Source organism: Drosophila innubila (assembly GCF_004354385.1).
Source record: "Drosophila innubila isolate TH190305 chromosome 2R unlocalized genomic scaffold, UK_Dinn_1.0 1_C_2R, whole genome shotgun sequence".
NCBI lineage: Eukaryota > Metazoa > Arthropoda > Insecta > Diptera > Drosophilidae > Drosophila > Drosophila innubila.
In genome coordinates, this window is record NW_022995374.1 from 8,785,647 (window position 1) to 8,807,079 (window position 21,433).

A 21,433-nucleotide genomic window follows, 5' to 3' on the forward strand; every position below is an offset into this window, starting at 1 on the left:
TTCGACTTTATAACTTCTGATTGGTTGTGCATTTACAGTCGAGTTATCGTTGAGGAAACTTAGTGCCAATCGATCCACTTCATTATCTTCATTGAAATCTAATATACCTCCAATTTTTTGGAATGCCTCAGAGCCAGGCCATAAATGCCTAGAGGCATGGCGGATCATATGCTTCGATGATAAGGGAGTCCAAAGATATACATAACCTGCATAATGACTCAATCTTGGCACACGGGACATTCTAATCCGCAGTGAGTATTATGATTTAACAAGAATTTTAAATACTAAAACAAATGTTATTTCCGAAACTGTTTTTTAGAAAAACTGACTGACATTTAAAGTTTGAAATGAGATGCTCTGATATAAATATATAAAAATAATGTTGAGCCAAAATTTGTTAATAAGAATCTCTTGAAAAATTTTAAAGAAGTGCCTTGAAGAGAATTAATCATAAATATAGCACCTAAATATTCAGTTTAAACAAACAACTAATTAATTGAAATACCATTTGAAATAAAGATAGAAATGCAAGTAATTATTTTAAAAATCTCGCATTTAAAATAAAATATATACGGGTAAAAAAACCAAAAGATTTTAATTTTGCTGAACTATTTATTGGTTCCTTGCTGAAGACATTGGTGTCAACAAATGGGTTGGAATGGCAAAGAACAAATCGTTTTAAACTGTTTTGTGTATGCTGCAACGGTCTGCAGTATACGCCCTACAGTTTATAAGGATTTGTTAGCATTTGGGGCATGGACATAATCGCAATTGATCGGTGGTCATCTTTGCTCTGACTCGGACGGAGTCGCATTTGGTCAAGATGTTGAGGCAGCGACATTCGGGTGGACGATCGGGAATAACAGCCGGATCCATTTGCAGGCATTCAGAGTAGCTGGGGTAGGGACACTTGGGTTTCACGCAGTTTGTGGGTCGGTGAACACGGTGGCAGCGGGGCGGTACGCGTGCCGCTCGACAGCAGGGCATGGTCACACGCATGCAGTCCTTTGCCTTTGCGTTGAGGCAGTCGACACGCTGCTTTTCATGCCCCTGATTGCAGGCACTGCGTGGACAAAGTGGCAGGCAGCGTCTTGTCACCTCTGGTGGAATGGCATCACAGTAGGAGCACACCCGTTTGGGCACCATCCGCGGACAGCACTCCCACCATGTCCTCTGGAACTGGCGGTACTTGCTCGAGGGCCGATAGTACAGAACATCGAAGCGGACGTCATCGCACTTGGGACAGCACTCGTGCGGATAGTCCCACATTAAAGCCTTTGAATCACTTTTGTTCTTCGGAGATTCCCACATGGATTCCCACTTGTACTTCTCCGCCTTGGACTTGTCTTCCTTGGATGTTTTTTGGCACGCATCCTTCGATAGCCGCGTATTCACACAGCAGGGCTGACGTGGCTCCTCCGGACAATCCTGCTCACTGCAAGACCTTACGGGTGGATCGGTAGGACTGCATTTGCGTGGATTCAAAGTTTTGCATTCTGTTGTCTTGGTCTCTGGACAGTCCAACGGATCACCAGCATCCTGCTTCTTGGCCATCAGACTCGAGCTGTGAAACATGGCTTTAGGCCAACAGACTGGTTGGAGTTTCTTTGTCAAATGACATTTTAATTCCGCCCCCAGACTCCTAAGCATTTTCGCCATTTGCTTCAGCTAACCAATGGAACCAATAAATTTATAATTTTTTTATGCATTCCCAATATGGAAACAAAAGTAAATTTAAGAGAAATTCTGATTTTCAAATAGTTGTGGCATGATGCTAGAGGCAAGGCTAACTGATAACTGATAAGTTGGAGTAGTGAAAACGCAAACATATTAAAACATTATCGACTTATATTTTTATGAGAATGTGGAGAGCAGCAACAACCTTAATGCACAACCGACTGTAGTTTGTCCACAACAACAGCAACTTCATTGTTGTTAATGGCAATGTGCAGTCTGAAATGTTTAAGGGTTATAGCTGTTACATTAAACTATCTGCTATCATCATAAAAGATAATGAAGGGGATTGTCCCGATTTCGGTGTTGCGAACTGACATATTTGTCCAGGAGAGTTGCTAGTGCTGAATTTTGAGCCACTTCCTTCCCGGATCTCTTGGGGATGGATATTTGCTGGGTTCTCAGTCTAGTGCCAACGTTGAGACACGTTCCGGGCCGTCTGAGAAAGGATCTTGGCCAAAGATATGCTGAGGGTCTCGCCTTCAAGGGTTTACCTCTTTGCAGTTGACTGTTTGATCCCAAATGAAAGCCATAGATACTCTCTAGAATCTTGGACTTTTCAGCCGGATGCCACAGCGAATACTTGCGCTCCATGGAAGCGCCTCGATTTGGGGCTGATGCCATATGGGTTTCAACCGATTCCAGGGAAACAGTGCTGCGCATCTGGTTACCACGGTTGCTTACTTGAACTTTGGAGTAACGGCTGAGGAACTTGGTCAGGCGCTCCGCACATATTGTGGCCAGAAAAGAGGTACCAGCCATTACCGCTAGTTAATCCCAAAAGTTGTCAATAGTAGTGTTATTGATTATTTATTGGAAAGTTAACGAAAGCCACAATTGATTTAGATATTTCTATACTTGATTTTAGACATTTGTCGTTTCTAAACGTGAAAAGTAATACGTGTCGTAATAATAAAATTGAGAAAAAGTAAAATATGGAATATGCTAATTTATTTTTTTTTTGTCAAAACAATTACTTTTGTCAAACTGTATATACTCTATCAACTACTATATACTAACGAAATGTGATCCTTGCTGCTGTTGCTGCGGCTGCGCCTATTATATTGATGCATTGTGAGTAAGTCAATGCAGTTGACAGTGAACAGCAATGCGAACAACAAACTGCACATGTTAAGCTTTAATTGAACATTTAGCCAAATTAAAATGCATTTTATTACGCAGCCAAGAGACAAAACTCTGGCTAAGAAATGCAAAACAAACCCAATCAGCCAAAGTCACCAAAAAGGCTTGAAGACAACCGGAGACAGGGATTGAGGCAGAGAACTGAGACTCTCAGACACCAGACTCCAGACTCTCAGACTGAGACAACGGTGATGCTGACAGAGTCTCCTAACTGAAGTCTCAAGTTGTTGGCCAGGCTAAGCCACGCAACGGTTATTCACGTTGTTGTTGTTGTTACTTTTTTGGCTGTGAATTGTTGCCGCGTTTTTATGCGAAATTTGGCACAGATTCGCAGCGATTTGAGACGGAACTAAGAGCCAAGTGGCCAAATGGCTAAAATCGAATTGTGGAACTCTGCAACTGAAACTGGTTTACAGGTTTACAGTGTGTACACTGTATAGTGTGTGGCGGGGGCAGCTTTAAAGGCAGCTAACATGCGTTCTAAAATTGTTCAATAGTCTAATTAAAATGTGCACAGGAACAGGTTAAGAGCCTGGAAAGTTGAATACATGCAAAAATCAACAATTTCCATGGATTCAAACAGTATAAGCTGCTGGCGCCAGGCGACAGCTGACGAGTTGCAGTCACTGTTGCAGTCACTGTCACTGTCACCGTCACCGTCACCGTCAGGCGGGTGGTTGCTTGTCTTTCTGCACATTTTTTCTCTTTTCTATTCCTTTTTTTTTATGTGTTTGCAATTACATTTGGTTGTTAATTGCATTATGCATATTTATGGACGTACCCCCACTTAAAGACTCGACTACCCTTACCCGGACTGTACAGCAGGACTCGGATCCTGGCCCGGACCCGGAGCCGGCACAATGCGGCTCATTAGCATACATCAGCGCGTTAAGCGCAGAATGTGTCTCAGTCTCAGTGACTGATGTGGATGTGGATGAGGATGAATGAGTTATAACAGCATTGTCTGCCAGGCAGTAGCTCCCTGTCTAAATGTGAGAGTCTCCCTCTCTCTCTCTCTCCCACTCTCCTACTCACTAATTTAAATTAAAATATGAAAAATACTCGAGGCGACAGAGAGTGCAGCAAAGAGAGAAACATAACACAAAATGTGTGTGAAAATCAAATCTAAAATAGCTGCCGGACATAGCATAATCAAATTGAATGTGAGCGGGCAAGCGAACGAGTACGACTATGAGTACTCTGTCTATCTCTTTCTATTCTCTACATTGCCCACAAATAGAGTGTGAGTGAGAATGATTCACAAGTTAGTCAACAAGCATGTTAGTTTCATGTCAGCATTTTACTCCTTTTTTTAAATGTATGCATGAATTCTGACCGCGCTATCTTAATTAGTTTATAAATAATTGCATATTAGATTATTATAATTAATTCTTTGGAAAAGAATGTTGTAGTTGAAAATAAATGATAAAGTACTTGCAGAATCGTCTTTGATAGTAAAAGTTTCATTTTATATAAACTAGGAGTTTTTGCTAATTAAAAATATAAATATAATTTTATTGAAAATACTTTATTTTTTTAAATTTTGTTCTTTTTTAAACATAAAACATAAAAAACATAATAGTGTAACTTTTAATAAGAGAAGTGTAACTTTTAATAAAATATAAATATGATTTTATTGAAAATACTTTCTTTTTTTAAATTTTGTTCTTTTTTAAATATGTGACTAAGAATAAAATATATAAGTGTAACTTTTAATAAGTGTAGGTTTATTTTATTTATGAAATAGTCTTGCAATTCTGTGTTGAAGTTAACAACCGCACCCACTGTTCCCTCACATGTGTGACTAGCACGCACACACACACACACACACACTTCACTTCGCACAACTTAAAGATTTTTCTTGGCAGCTAAGAAACCTCCAAGTGTCTTCTCCCTGCATGTGTGCTTCCTGTGAGTGTGTGTGTTGTCCCCCAGTGTCTGTTAAATAATGCCCACCTAGCCTTTGCTGTGCGCCTGCTACAATATTGAGCTGTGACAAGAAAGAGAGAGAGAGAGAGAGAGAGCGCAGGAGAGTAATAAGTAGAAAATGTGCAGAACTAAGCACGTGAGTGCAACACGCTTGGAAAGTGGAAGAGTCACGGCAAATGGCGGTAATAAATAAATATGCCATTAACCCACTTTGCAAACAGAGCCGACGTCATTGCCACAAGCTTCTTGCCACATGCAAAAATATGTAGAAATATTAGGCGGCATTTGTATATCAATATGCGGCAAGCGGCAAACTTTCTAATCGCACAATAATTGCAGGCAAAAAAGGAGAATAAGCTGCCACAGCTGCCATGTCAAGCAACAATTAATGTTGCGATAAACATGTTGCCAATACATGCGTACACATGTTGCTGGCAAGCAGCAATAGAGATGGCAACGTGATCGACTAAGCAATTTAATTGTCAAAATGAAGATAAAACAGATGTAGAGTACAAATGTGTTGTACAATTAAAAAAAAGTCCTAAGCAATTTAATTTATAAATAAAAAGAAGGGAGTCTAAAATATTGTCGCTCTCTTGTTGCCATCGCTTATCAACTTTGAAGGTAATTGCATTCACACCTCGCAACATGTTGCTGACTTGCAGAGCTAAGTGCTTGGCAACAGAATATTGGCGATTGTGCGTCCACATAAATTTGTATGTCGCGATTAGGGGCAGCCCCAAAAGAGTTTTGCTCCAACATCAATGGCATTTGGTTGTCGTTTTGGTTTTGGTTTTGTTGGTAATTTACAACGTTGACTAAATAAAATTTATTGTAATGACAGTCGCACGACATTTTATAATTAAGTCAAATTGTTGGCCAGCCAAAAAACCGGTTGGCCACTGCTCGACATACCATTTAGCTGATCTGGCTGATTGATGTGGTAGCTGCTCTTGCCAGTAGTCCATATGCGGTTACTCTATCGATGATCGTCAGCAAGGAGTAGCAATAAGCTCAGTCCAAGGCAATTAGGCCGACCTTAATTTGCAGGCAACCCCCCAGCTTGTAGATGGGCAATTAAACGGAATGAAATGGAATGAAACAGGACCCGCTGCTGGAGATGGCCACAGAGACGGAGACGGAGACGGAGACGGGAACTAAGCCGTAGACTAACTTGGACTCGGGACAGCAATACGTATCGTTTAATTGAAATAATTACACATTAAGTGCATTAATTATATTTTCACTCGCATTTTGCAAGCACATGCAAACCGACGCGCCTGAAAGTCGCCTGCGCCTTTTTCTCCGTAATTATTAATTTAAAGCATTCGACTCCGCTGGGTATCGTAGGATATTACCACATTCAGTTGTTGCTGTGCCCCATGTTGTAGGCACAGACTATAATACTCTCTAACGGCAACTAGAAACTTGTTTGGTTGTTGCTTAGGTCATAATTATTTACGTAAAATCATAATTAAAAATGTATTTAGCCAGGCTTTGAAAAATGTTTAGATGACCGCAAGGCAACAACTCCTTCAACCAGCTCCAGTTCCAGCTGAAATTATTATCTGACGTAAAGACAGACACTAATTAAATCGCTAGATACGACGATGACGATGACGATGACGAGGGTGCAGTTGAGCATGCAACATGATAGTATCATAGTTTTATTAAAATTAACCAAGATTAGTTACATCTTTAAGTTAAAAAAGTCTAAAAAGAAGTGATTTATTGTTTTTTTAACTTGGTCTTAAAATAATAATATTTTAAAATTAATTTATTAACTGCTTACTGGAAATAAAAAAGTTAATAAATGCTCTTTCAACTTTCAACGTAATCAGAATTTAAATATATTTTACTTCAAAAACTATTTTATTTACTTTTATTAAAAATAATTGTAGAATGCAATAAAAAGTTGTTATTCCTGGTAAGAAGAAAAATAGACCTAATTGAAAATGACAGTAAATGTGTGTGAGAGTTCACTGTATGTATGCCGAGCACCATATAATTAGTGGTTTGCTCTAATTGCAAGTAATGTGCATACGAGAGTAAAGACTTTTCAATATTTTGTGAGTAACATCATTGTTGCTGTTGTTGTTGTTAGCATTTTATTATTTGTCAATGCCAATTAAGTGAAATTTATGAGCTTCAATAAATTATGAGTGCCGCAGCTGACATATGCGCAGTGTCAGAATGAAGTAAACAAGCCAAAACAGCGAAGCACACTTTTTGCCCAAGGATAACTAAAAAATTTGTTAGCTTGATGGTTTTGGGGCGACACATGTCGCTAAGGTAAAATAGTTATTAGTGAATATACATATACATATACATATACATATACATATACATATACATATACAAATACATATGCACACACGTGTACAATATTCATATATATAGTACAGCAGAATATTTGAATAGAAGACACATGACGCTGAACGCGTTGCACATACGCCACGTTGGCCCCGCTTCCGTCCAGCGACATTGTACGAACTAATAAAACAATTGACGTGCTGCGACTATGGCAGGATATCGTCGCAAACGAACCCAGGGACAACCCACAACAGTTGACTGCAATAATTATTCAAACAAATTTCGTTTGGCGCCACAGAGAGGCAGCACAAGCTGAAGCTAGATGACAATGTCAATGAGGATGAGAATCCGGATGGGAATGGGAATGGGGATGAGGATGAGGACTAGGATGTTAGTTGAGGTTCATTGGCAGCCGCATCGACGACGCCAGGTTGTGGCCGCTGTTGACCTAGCCAACTGAGTGGATAGATGACTATTATTGCGCACAAGTTAACCTGTTTTAGTAATTAATTTGGGTATTGTATGTTTTAATTAGTTGCACGGAGCAACAGCAGGAACAACAACACAAACGGCAGCTGACAGACGTCTATGACAAAGTGTCCAGAGGATGAGCTATAAAGGAGAAGAATGAGCTATACTCGTTCAAGAGTAAAAGCGCCTTTAAAAGCAAACTATTTACAAACACAAACTTCAATTTAAATTTCATTTTGACTTCGTGCACAAGCTATTTAAAAAATTGTTCGTTCTTGTCTTTTTTTCTTTCTTTTTTTTTACTACACTTGATAGAACTATCGATACTTTTACATTAATAATATATAATAATATAACAAACTAAATTCTTTCTTAAAATTAACATATTTATTCGAAAATGTCTATTTTCCCTGGAGCTATTACTTAAAATGATATTCACTCAGCAAACATTTGATGGTTCTTTATGGGCTTGTGAAGCTCGTTCCTCTTTCTTCCTGATTCCGCCAATCTTAAGTTATTAAACAAACAAAAGCTGCATTTGTTTTCGTTATTCGTTTTGCAATTGTTTGTGCTTTTCCTTGACTGCGGCCACACCCAGGCGAAAATGCAAGATAAATAGTGGAAAAATTATGCATTTTCTTAGCGAATGTAGTACGCCATCTGCGAGTGGATCTATGAAAACGGCTCCTACAGCCAGTTGGCCTGGCCAGCTCATAATAAACGAATTAGCGCCTTTGGCTAAATGGCCAAAGAATGCGCCTTTATTGCAATTATCGAGTTTCAGTTTGAGTTTGAGTTTGTGTTCGAGTTCCAACTTGCAACTTGCAACTGCAGCTTGGACTCTTTCTTTCTTTCATTCTTTCTCGTACTCGGACTCGTACTCGTATATCTGCAGCTCCATTGGGACTGTTGCATGGCTGGCTTGAATAAACAACTGGCCTTCTGCCCTCTGTCCCCTCATTGGCCTCGAATAATCACATAAAATATTAATGCTGGCTTAAAACCTGGTACGTTTCGCTCATGGCCAATTTCTTTTGGGGCCACAAACGCAGCGCTAACAAATAGAAAAATTATCGCAATTGTGGCATCTTTTTTATGCTTAGTGGCCGTTTGTGGGTTTTTGCTGCAGTTGTTGTTGTTGTAGTTGTTGCTGTGGGTTTTTCCTTATGCCAAACCAAATGTGCATTTAATTTGTGACGCTGGCAAAAAACACTTAAAGAAATCAGTATCAAATCATATCAAATGGTGTTGAATTAGGTAAAATATAGCTAAAGTTATGTAATTGCTAGAAAGTAAGAATATTTCTTCAGTAGATGTTTATTTGTATAATTTCCCAATATTAATTCCCAACTTGTTCTTGTTGTTAATTATCGCACAGTGTAATGCAACGAGCTGGCCAAATTGTCCCGCTGATGCATAAAACATCAATGCGATGGCCAAAGTGCTGCCACGTACGACTCCAGAGGCCGCGCAGCTCAAAGAAGCGCAAAATAAATGCCAAAAACAACAACAACAGCAACGGCAGCAAAAAAAAAAAAACTGATGCAGCAACAATAAAAACAACAAATATTATGCCTTTTGGCAACGTTTTTCATACCCAAACAACAGAGGAACAGAGCAAGCAGCCAAGCGACCATCTAAACAGCCAACAGCAGCAACAACCACAACTGCAACCAGCTACAGCAACAACAACAGCAACAACAACAACAACTGCAACGGGTACTCGTACTCGTTCAAACATGGTCATAATCACGCGTTAAATTAATGAGTTTAAATGCTATTTTTGGCTTTAACTATTGCTGGCACACAAACACAAGCACAAACACATAGACATAAGCATACGGATACAGAGGGGCATTTAATTGAGTGTAGCAAAGTTGAACCAACATCGTCGCTGTGCCACTCTGCCACTCTGCCACTCGGTTGCAAATTATGAGAGGCCCGGCCAAGTTCAGGCTCAAAACGTGGCGCATGCGCAATTCTCCAGCTAGCAACTTGCAACTCGCAACTGGCAACTTGCAACCGGCTTCATGCGGCAATATTAAATTTATTTTAATGTGCACGCTTATTGCATAGACCAGCTTTAGTTTCTGTCTCAGCTCCCAGTCTCATTCCAGTCCCATTTGGCCAGTGGGCAGAGAAACAGAGAACTCGCAACTATTGTTCTTCACCGCTTATGATTGTACAGGATTGTTTTATTATTATTTTAGCTTAGCTTTATGTTTTATCAAGTACAACTAAAAGACTCTAAGACTTGGGCTAAATCGCAGCTCGATAATTAAGCGGGCAGCTCACTTTCTCACTGTCTCACTCTCTTGCTCTCCCTCTTCAGTTAGCCAATTATTGTTTTGACTCCGAGGAAGAGGTTGTTTCACTGTACATGTGGGATTGTTGGCATCGCATAAGGAGATGCATGCAATTAAATTGCATTCAAGTGGAACCTGGCAAAGGTCAAAACTGTTGAGTAAGTACTCTAATGACAAACGAATTGATTTACGAGTACCCATAGAAAAGATTAATTGAATAAATAAAGCTTAGCGAATTCTTTTGAATAAACAAATAATTATTTATCAACTCAGCTTACAATTGAATTTAATTTAAATTTTAATTTTATTCATTTTTTTTTTTTTTTAGGTTGGTTATCATATTACTCCACTTTGTTGGGTTTCTACTACCGGTCGCCAGCTGGCGCTTTTCCCACGCTTGACCTGATCTCCGGCTGCAATTGACGCTTAATATCACGCATATCACATTAAAAACAACAACAACCACTTCTCCGACAGCAGCAGCAACAACAACTGCTGCTGCAACAATGTCGACAGCGTCAGCAACATTGTTAATAATTTTTTAATACCACCATAATTAAGATGAAGGCAATTTGCCATTTGTAGTTGCTTTTTTTGCGTAAATAAAATGAAATTAAGGCAAGTCAAGGCAACGCCAAGTGCTAGGAGGGGATGGAGGAAGGGGGGTAATAAGAAAAATGAGCTCAACGTCAAAATCAACTTGGCATATAATATTGCCCCTAAATGCAGCGCCTGATGATTATTGGCATTACGTGGACATGCATAAGTACAACTTGCATTATAATTAATTTATAATTAAATGCACTGCCAATTTCAAGTTGCATGCAGCTGACGGGGTAACCGCAACAACAGCAACAACAGCAACAACAATGCCGCCAACAACAACCGTCCGACACACAAATTGCTTTGTAATTTATTTGCAATTAATTTTGAATTAATACAACAACAGCAAAAACTGCAAGCCACAAATTGTTCGCATGGTATTTGGGTCTTGTTTTGGCTTCAACTTGCACTCTTCCACTTGAGAAACCGGGATACGGGATATTATCCACATAAATACTGGGTTTTTGGGGGCACCCGAAGAGCCTGTCAAATGTCAGGCTATGTGAAAGCGACGGTGAAGGCGTGTCGAATCCGAAACATAAGCTGTATAGCTGCCGAGGCTGTCAAAGAGCAGGGAAACACTATATATATAAATATTGAAAAGCCGTAAGTCAGGATTAATTAATGTTTATGTTTATGGCGAGGAGAGGCACGGGAAACCAATGGATTTTATTCAATTAATTGAAAATAAATGCGGCAACTCTTCTTAACCATATTTTCAATAAAACAAGAAATATTTTAAAACCAAAAAAGCGAAAGATTCAGCTGGGATAGATTGAATTTAATTAAAGAATTTTTAAAATCTAAATAGCACAAAATGTATTTTTAAAATCTAAATAGCACAAAATGTATTTAAAGGACTAACTCAACTAATTACCAATTTCAGCAGCATTTTCATACAATGACTCATTAGAGGATTATCTTCATTATTGAAATGTATTAATTAGTATTACCTTCCATGTACGTCAATGGTCTAACATTAAGATATATTTAATATTCGTAAAAAATTTAATTTCTTTTCTAATACCGTTTCTCTCTTTGTATACCGTTTCTCTCAATATCTAATTAAAATTTGTTTTCTTCTTTTCAGTGATTTTCTCGTAATTTATATTTCATATTAATTTTATATTTTAATTCATAACAAAATTCTAATTCTTAGTAATTTTTTCTTTGCCGACTGCTTTTAGTCGTGCATAAATAAATAAAATAAAAAATATTTTATTTTATACATACATAAATTATTATTACTTATATAAATATCATTTTATTCCTTATATTTTAGGGTACACTTTGCATTAGCCAAATTGAAGTTATTGCCAATTTGATTTCTTGATTGCGCCGTTCACCTAATTTGCAGTCAATTTATGAGCTGACTTTGGCAGTCATAAAAATTGTTGCAGAAGACATTCTTTTTAATAAGCAATTATTGTCTGCTCCTTTTAAACGTTGACGCGTCGAGACTTTTAACTAATTACAAACGATTTACATGCCACGCAGCTGCGGCTTGCAAATCTCTCTAGAGAGACAGAGAGAGACAGAAAGTGAGAGAGAGAAGGAGAAAGAGAGAGGGAATTTGCAATGTGGGCCTGCAGAACGAGAGGCCCAGAACCAGGCCAGGCCTCCGCTTCACTCGTGGATAATCCCGCTTTAAATATTTGCAACATTTAAAATAAATGCAGAAACCGGTTGGCAGTTAGCAGCCTGTTGCTGATCATCATGATGATGACGTTACAGATGTGAATGTGAGTATACAATCAACTAACAGACACACACACTCACACACACACACCCACCCAGCAGAGGAGGCACATCAAATCCGCTTGGCACGCACGTAGTTTCAGCCTGTCAGACGTGGAAGCCACCGCAACAGTCACAGCAACATTCACAGCAAAAGGCAGCCTCATTGCACATGCGCAACATGTGCGCTGTAAATGCGAGTACAACTTTGAGTACGAGCATGAGTGTGAGTACGAATACTCTAGCCTCAACTTGTAATTAGCGACTTGAGATTTTAAATTAGAGTACATATTCGCACTGCGCTTTCACCACATCTTAGAGGAGGGGTCCATATCCGAGCCAAGCCTGCGGCTGACCAGGCTCATTAGACGTGGCCGTTGTCTCCATGACTCACTCAGCGGGCTGCCGCCTTGGCCTGAAAACAGCATTGAAAATGCCGCCCCGTTGCCAACGCCGCGCCGTCAAATTGCGTAGCCAATGGGCTGCCCGACTGTCCCGATCATAATTAGCTTTAATATATTGTGGACTGCACCCCGCCACCCTTCCCTTAGTTGTTGTCTCAACTGACCATTGTAAAATTATATATACTATACTCTACATACTCTAGTATTAAGCACATAAATTTTTTCTGAAAGTCGAACATTTATATTTTGTATTCTATGTTTCGATACTTGAAAAAAATTTTAAAGCTGCAAGACAAAAGCCATGGAACACATTCTTCTATTACCGAGATACTCCTTTTCTTAAATTAATAAAAAAGAACCGATATGAACCCCAATCCTAGCAACAAATGTTGGATCTTTTATAATTTTTGTTTACCCCAGATCTAACTATAATTTTTTTTTTTCGTTACAGTTCATAATTTGTACAGTTTTATAATTTATTTTTAATTGTATTTTTAATCTTTAACTTAATTTGTATACTTGGTAATTTTTTGTTTGCCGACTGCTTTTAGTCGTGCATAAATAAATAAATAAAATAAAAATAAATAAACTTTTACCGAAGTGGTTGTTTCGGGATATACCCGAACCAATATCGTTATTGGTTTGATTTCCTGGCTAACATAAATCCTTAAATTATAATTATATATATTTAATATATTGTGGACTGCACCCCGGACTGCCCCGCCACCCTTTCCTTAGTTGTTGTCTCAACTGACCATTGTATTATATATATATACATATTATATACTACATACTCTATTATTAAGCATATGTTTTTTGTCTGAAAGTCGAACATTTATATTTTGTATTGTATTGTATTGTATTTTGTTTGACTTCCTGGTTAGCATAAATCTTTAAATTATAATTATATATATTTTATGAATACTAAGAAATATCTTCGACTCTGTTGATGCTTGTAAGTGTAGCAATATTTCGTTGTTTTGCTGTTCGCTTTTTGTAGTCTTTTCATTCTGTGGCCTTTGATACGATGTTTATTGCACCTGGATTTTCTTGTTTGCAGTCGCCAATATAAATTTATTTCTTATATTTTTTGACTGTGTGCATGTGTGTGTGTGTGTGTTTATTTGGGTATGTGTGCTGATTATTTTGCGCTTATTATTTGCCTTTTGCGCTGTTTTTGTTACTGTCGTATCTTATTTTTGTTTTTTTTTTTGTTGGTTAATTTTCAATAAATGTTGCGAGTTTATTATTGTTGCACTTATTGTTGTTGTCTGTGGTGTGTTATTGTGTGTGTATGTGTGTATGTTGGCCCAGGCGATTACTCATTTGACTGCATGCACATAAATTTTATGCACTTTTTTGATTGCTTTATTTTTATTAATTGCTTTTTACAACATTTTGTTTGGCTTTTTGAGCATTACAAGTCGCATTTTAGTTGCATGATTTGCCCAACGCTCAATGATAGTAGCTCCAGGGGAAGGAGGAAGGTGCCCAGGGGTACCCAGGAGGGTGTCATTCAATGTGTGTGCGTGTCGTGTGAGCTGATTGTGTCATTAGAGTGCATGTGGATCGGACATAGACAAAGCGGACAAAGCCAAAATGCGGTCAAAGATATCGAATATAGTTTTTAGTATTATCGAATGTGGCATGCGCAGTGATCGAGTTGCTTAAATTAATGCCAAGACCGGCAAATTTAATTTATGATAATTTAATTGAACGTACTTTGTGCTCATGCATCTAATTAATTGGCTTTAAAGTTCGAACATTAATTGTACTATTATAGAGATTATTTGCTGTTAATCGATTACATTTTTTACCGAGTGAATAATTAAATTAATGTCGTAAGACCAGCTGTGATTAAAAATTGTTAAGTCCAAACCTTTTTTTAATTAGGGGATTTTAAAATTTAAATTATCGAATATCTTTAACCTAGAAAACCTGAATTGTAACAAAAACTACATAAACAATTATTAAGTTGTCAGTCTTGAGAATTTTCTGATTAAGGAAAATTTCTCAGAACACTTCTTGACTTAATAGTCGCCAAAAAAGCTTTGAAATTTCAAGTATTTTCATTTCGGACGTCATTATTTGTATTGTCTCCAGTCGCAGCCCTTAGACTGGCTCATAATTTAGGCGATTTTACGAGAAACGACAACAATCGCCTTAGACGAAAAATTAAACAATAATAAACTTGAAAACGGAGACCATAACAACTGATCGAGCCGATTCGGCTAACCACAGATCGTTGTTGCTGTTCCTGTTGTTGTTGTTGTTGTTGGTTCACTATGCGCCAGCAGGCACAAATCGAACCCAAGCGAAAACCAAAGCGAACCAAATCCGACTCCAAGTGAACGAGGACATGCGAAATTTTTTATTTATTGCTGACAATTGCACAAATTTTTTTATGAACTCATTTTTGTTGGCTGTTGTTTTTATTTGTTTCTTTCGATTTTTTCTGCTGAGTTTTTATGGTCATTAAAATTGGGACAAATATTTGACCGAGTGCTGCCAGAGTTGTTGTTTTATTTAGTTTTTTTTTTTGAGCACGACATGACTGAAGCCTGCGGCTGCTCTCTAACATTTTGTGGCATAAAATGTTTGACGCCAAATTTGCCCTTGAAGCTAGGCCGCCGTTGTTGCAGCAACAACAAACGGACTGTGGCAAGCTCACTGCGATTCAATGATTAGCCAGTTGGTGCCGCAGCTAATTAATGAACGCCGCACCGTTTGCATGCTAATTAAAAGCAAACCAATATAAGAATTCAACTAGAGCTGATCACGTGATCACTTTATGCTTCGCGTGACTCACGCGTGAGTCATAAAAAGAATTTCGTGAAAGTATGAAATGGCGAATTTTTAATAAATACAATTTTTTGTTGAGTAGTTATTTAATAACGTTATTAAAAATCGACTTTTTTCAAATTTATATATATAGTGTTTATAAAAATATTATTTATGAACAGCTTGCAAAACAAAAATATTTTTTAATGGTTCAATAATTCCGAATAATTTCAAATTATAATTAAAATTAACGATTTTACTGTTTTTCAGAAAATGTTTCCTACTTTATTTAAAGAATTGTGAATTATTTGTTTTGTAATAATAAATTGAAATTCCTGATACTTAAGATCTGGAATATTTTTCAAGTAATTTTATTTACGACATTTACTGCTCTGCCACTTGAACTCCCCAATTGGAGGCAAAGAGCTCACGCAGTTGCTCAGATTTCTAGTTTTTAATGAGAATTGATTTCATTTGGCGACTCACCGACTCGGTTTTGATGTTGAGCGCCAGCACATGCGACGAGCTGTTGGAGGAGACGGATGGCGGCGATGCGGGCGTGGCACCTTCACATGGCGACTGTGCCGCAACAGCTGCCGGGGAGCAGCGACTGGGCAGCGATGACGTCCGCCCATTGACTGCCGAGGGCGACACCGACACCGATGCCCATGCCCATGATCCGGGCCGATGGGCCGCTTTGAGAGCATCCGGGTGATTTGTTGGCATGGCGGGTTGCACGACGGCCGCGGTGGTGCAGCTGCAGCGGCTGCCGATGAGCACGACGAGGAGGAGGATGATGAGCTGCTGCTGCTGTTGTTGGCATTGTTGTTGTTGTTGTTGCTGTTGTTGCTGTTGTTGCTATTGTTGTTGTTATTGCTACTGTTGTTATTATTGTTGTTATTACTGCTGTTGCTGCCGGCGCATATCAATGCTTGCAATTTGGTATTGGTATTGTTGTTGTTGTTGTTATTGTTATTGTTGTTACTGGTGGCGCTGTTGTTGTTGTTAACACTAGCACCTGGCATTATGTTGCCATCGCAAAACTCCCGCTTCACAATGTTGCTGCTGCCGCTGCCGTTGCCGCTGCTGCTGTTGTTGCTGCTGCTGCTGCCAGGCGTGGCAACAATAGACGCCTCACAGGGCAACACCGTGCCCAGCATCTTGTCTAACTTATACTGTGACGTTGTCGATTCAGTGGCGCCGGCGGAGTCCTCGCAGCCCTCGGCCATGTCACTGACCCGCTCGCATTATGTGCGTCGCCTGGAAGCAACAGAAAAGCTAAAGACATTTAATAAAGTCTTTAAGTAAACTATGTAATAAATTATAAAACAGAAATTTATCAGTTTGGTAAAGTAAACATATTACTATTATTAACATATCAATATTTATATTTAACATAACGATAGCTGTAATTAACATAGGCGATAAATGTAACTAACATAAATTTTTACATTAATGTATAAATTCAAAAAAAAATGGCATTTTAAAATATCAGTTATTCTACAATTAATTGACATTGCAGGGTTTTTGCCAGCCGATTATACTCGACTGGAAGCAGGTGGCATTTTAAAATATCAGTTATTCTACAATTAATTGACATTGCAGGGTTTTTGCCAGCCGATTATACTCGACTGGAAGCAGGTTGCTGCCAGTCTTCTGCATAGGGTCAGCTGCAGCAGTTAATTGCCATTAAAATGCATAAACCACCCTATTAGCTGGCATTTGGCTGGATGGTGACTGTACCTGTGCCTTTAGCCTGATTTTGGCTCATAATTTAGAATTTACATTTATCGAATATATTTCGTGCACTTAAAACTCATGCCCAAGCGCATTAATTTCATTAATTATCTTTGTTGCCATCCGGTTGACCACAGCAACGTACAAACAACAAACAACAAAAGCCAAAGAGATGCCAAAGGCAGCGAATATGAGAGAGAGAGATAGAGAGAGAGAGAGAGAGAGAAGAAAGAGGGGAAACGTCGCACACATGCCACATAATTTTGCAAATGCAAAACAACGCTTCCAGCTAGAGCTCGAGTTCGAGTTCGAGTCCTGTGCATGTCCTTGCAACCGACGACGTCCTGCAACGGACAACGGCGTTGCAAAGTAGCCACAGCAGAGCACAGTGGCTTCCAGGAGGGGATGGTTAGCTGGCTACTTGCTTCATGGTGGCTGCTTGCCGAGTCGTAATCGGAAATTTTACACCTACTCCGCATTATAATTTATATGCCTGGCGGGGCTGACCAAGAGTCTGACAAGGGGAGTGAGTCACGTCTGGCAAGAAACTTTTTGTTATGTACATACTATAAGCATATAAATGATTGTGTGTGAGTGTATGTAGATGAGATAAAAGTACATACGAAATTTGGTACATAAATTATGCAGAGTTGTGCTTAAGATTTAGGCAGATCGAAAGTGCAGGAAACTTGGACTATGCACAGAAAACAAAGAAATTTATTTAATGCCACAAAATAACATAGAATTGGGCAATTAACATGTATTGCAGACAACTTTAAGAGTATGCTTTAAGATCACTTGTAAAATCTGACAAACTTTATAGATTTTTAATTTTTATATCTGTACACTGATAAAAAAAATGTTCTAAAATCAAGATTTTGGTCTCAGAACTAAGATCTTTGGTCTAAAAAATGCGTCGAGAACATCAAATTCTTGAATTAAGAGAACACATTTAAGAACAATTTAAATAAGACCAAGTTCATATTTTAAGAATAAATGTTCTTAAAATTAAAATCAAAAAATAAAATAAAAGAAAATTATTTTTTATATTTATATTTTTTTTTTTAAATTTTGATTTATTTATACATATTTTATTCTGTTTTAGTAATTTTATAAATGTTATTTTAATTTGTTACGGGGGGGATTCGAACCGCCGCCAACTGCTTCACAACTGAAGCGGCCTCTCTCACCAGAGCCCCACGGTGCCATCATTTGATTGATACGAAGTAGTACCTATTTATACTTTCCTAACAATTTAAGATTTTTATTTTTATATTAAGATTTAAAGATTTTTTAGATTAATAATCTTAGTTTTAGTAATTTGGTCTTAAAATAATCTTATTTTAAGAACAAAATATTTAAGATTAATGTTCTTGATTTTAGAACTTGGTCTTTTTTTTCAGTGTAGGTGGAAAAATAATAAATCAATTTACAAACTCATTTGTATATAAACAATTGTAACACAACTATAGTTTTATGATCGAGAATATTTAGTTGTATAAATTTCTTAGCTCGAAGGTTTCTATCTTCTATTTTAAAATTGTACAATTTGGTCACATAAACTGCCAGACTCAGCTGCAAATTGACTGAGGCAAGTAAATGCGCCTAAATGTAGGCACACAACATACTATAATACCCAAAAACCGTCTGTTTTCCTTCCTTGACTTGTCCATAACACGCAGACACACACACGAACACACGCACACACCGAGAAAAGGAAATGTTGGTCGAAAATCGAATACGAAATGCGAAGTCGAGTCTCGACTCTGAATGTGTTGTTGCTGCTGTCTTCGGCTTGGCATTGCCAAGTACACAAAACGGGCGTTGATTTTAATGCATAATGCAATATGTGTGTGTGTGTGTGTGTGTGTGTGTGTGTCTGTGTTGTTGTTGTTGCTGGCAACAATGCAGTCAACTCGCCTACGACTGTCTGCAGTTGAAATAATACAAAGCCGCCATGACCAATACAAGCAACAACAACAAACAGACGAATCAACTGCACTCAAACTCAAACTCAAACTCAAACTCACAGTCAGAGCAAGTGTCAGAGTCCGAGTGAGTCTCGGAGTCGGTCTCGGAGTCGGAATCGGAATTGGAATCGGAGTTGCAGCACCGACGTTGCCCAGCCGACAGCAGTCAACGAACGCACTTTTCCGGCTCCGTCCACAGTGTCGTTGGTCATAATGAGCTGAGTGCGGCTAGAAGGGGGAAGAGGGAGGCAGGACGATGGCTTGCAAGTTGTGTCCAGGACATGCAATGCCTGAGTCAGGGCAACAGACGTTCTGTTGTAGATTTTGGCCAGGAAGTGGACTGCAACCGGGCTCGTCAGTGGGCAAACGGAAGGGGCAGAGGCAGAGGCAGTGGCAGAAGGCGTAATAATTAATTTTGTACATTGCATGCAAATGTCTGGGCCATGGTCGTAGCCAAATGGTGTGAGCCATTTGCCTGCTGGGCCATGTGGCATATGCATAAGCAGCAAACAATGCAAAACAAAGCAAAACACGAATGAGCAGCAGCAGCAACAGCAGCAACAACAGCAACATTTCAACTACACAGAGGAAAATTAAGAAGCACTTGGCCTTTTAAGATTGTTGCCTCAACATGTCAATCATTTGAGTTTAAGGTATATTCAGGAGACGCGATTATTGCCATGAATTCTTGGCACGGCCATAATGAGCAATTGTTGCTGTTGTTGCTGCTGCTGCACCTTGGCAACATATTGTGAAAGTTTGCCAGCAACATGGCAAATTGCAGCGACAAAATATGCCAGCCAAATTAAGTACAATTTGCGCATATTAAAAGTCTGTCTAAATTGCAGTGGCAGGCAACCGAATGGCAACATGCAGCATGCAACAGCGCTTCCTGGCAACAACAGCAGCGGCAGCAACAGCAACAAATCTAATCAATAACCGACAAACTGGTAGAATTTCATGTAGCACACTAAATAGCACGATTAATTATCGCTATGGCCAACCAGCTATAATTCAAATCGAGCGCTTGATATTTTTTTTCTTCTTTTTCAACATGCAACATCTGCAACATACGCAAGCCAGTGCTTCGTCTATCACAATAACAACAACAACTACAACAACAGTAACAGCGAACGCATTACAAACCGGTCTAATTATACTCATTTTGTTGCCACAGCGCGCTTGCAACATGTTGCCGATGTAAAGTCCAGCTATAAATTGCAATTTCCATGCAACTTTCTATTGGTAAAAATTTATCATTTGCTACGTTTGCCAAGCGGCCAATGTCTTGGCCAACGTTTTGTCATGCCTCCGTCTTAGCCAAGATCGTAGCGGCAATTCGTAGCCAATATTCAAATTAATAAAATCATCAATAATTTTTGCATAGCTGCAACAAGCAGAACATGTTGCTGCTGCTGTTGCAACCTGTCGTAATTAATAGTCAAACTAAATTGTAGCATATTCTGCCATCCATTTAGAGGTATCGCTTCAAATGTGGCACAAAGCAATTTTTGATTAGAAAACTGCGTCCGGCTCCAGACGACTTCAATTTATGCCTCGCCATTAAATTGCCTTTGATTTGTAATTAGCACAGAATGCATATTAAATGCCACAAGCGGCATGGGGCAAGCGACAACTTTAAGGAAGTGAATGTTGCATGCACTGCAGCACGGGGAGGGTGGGGAAAGGGCCATTGCTTGCAACTTTTTGGCAGCTAAACTTTTCGAGTGCTGGCTTGAAAAATAATCAATAATGCGCCCCTTGCCACAGGACGAGCAAACCAGCATTAAGTCATTGAGTTAAAATTATTTATGCAACATTTATTTACGCACACTCACAGACAATAACACCGACGTACTTACACACACGTGTACACACGTATTTACACACAAACACACACATGCTAAAAGCTAAAAAGTTTTCTGGGTGAGTTGCATTGTTTTAGGGTTGTTCATGCACTTGAGTGTGTGTAGGCGTTTATGTGTGTGTGTGTGTGTGTGTGTGTGTGTGTGTGGCGTCAATGTGTTTGTGTATAAACGTGCAATTTTCTTAAAAATTACACACGATTACACATGAAATACAACCTGAAGGAAGCACATTATGAAAAGTAAATATATAGAATGGTAGGAGAATTTAAGTTGAACTCCCAGGCGATGGTAATGAAAGTATGTACTTAGCATACAGTTTTCAAAATGGATCCAAGGCCCATAAAGTTAAAAAGGTGCAGCCCTAAACGGATTACTAAGAGACCAGGCTATTCCATGGTTGAAGGTATTTCTAAGTAGATTAAATGAGGTAGAAAAAA

The 21,433-nt window shown here is 38.7% G+C and overlaps 2 protein-coding genes across 2 annotated transcripts in view; both read right to left on the reverse strand.

Moving 5' to 3' along the window:
* The window catches only part of LOC117782768 (box A-binding factor), a 92,897-nt gene that overhangs the window by 50,940 nt on the left and 20,524 nt on the right, over nt 1–21,433 (reverse strand). The window contains 3 exon segments of the mRNA XM_034619800.1: nt 15,908–16,055; nt 16,057–16,163; nt 16,165–16,681. Coding sequence (XP_034475691.1) covers nt 15,908–16,055; nt 16,057–16,163; nt 16,165–16,650 — 741 coding nt within the window. The 5' untranslated portion in view covers nt 16,651–16,681.
* LOC117782772 lies at nt 598–1,744 on the reverse strand. Its single transcript, XM_034619808.1, has one exon. It carries the CDS (start codon nt 1,657–1,659, stop codon nt 742–744), a length of 918 nt encoding a protein of 305 aa, XP_034475699.1. The 5' UTR covers nt 1,660–1,744; the 3' UTR covers nt 598–741.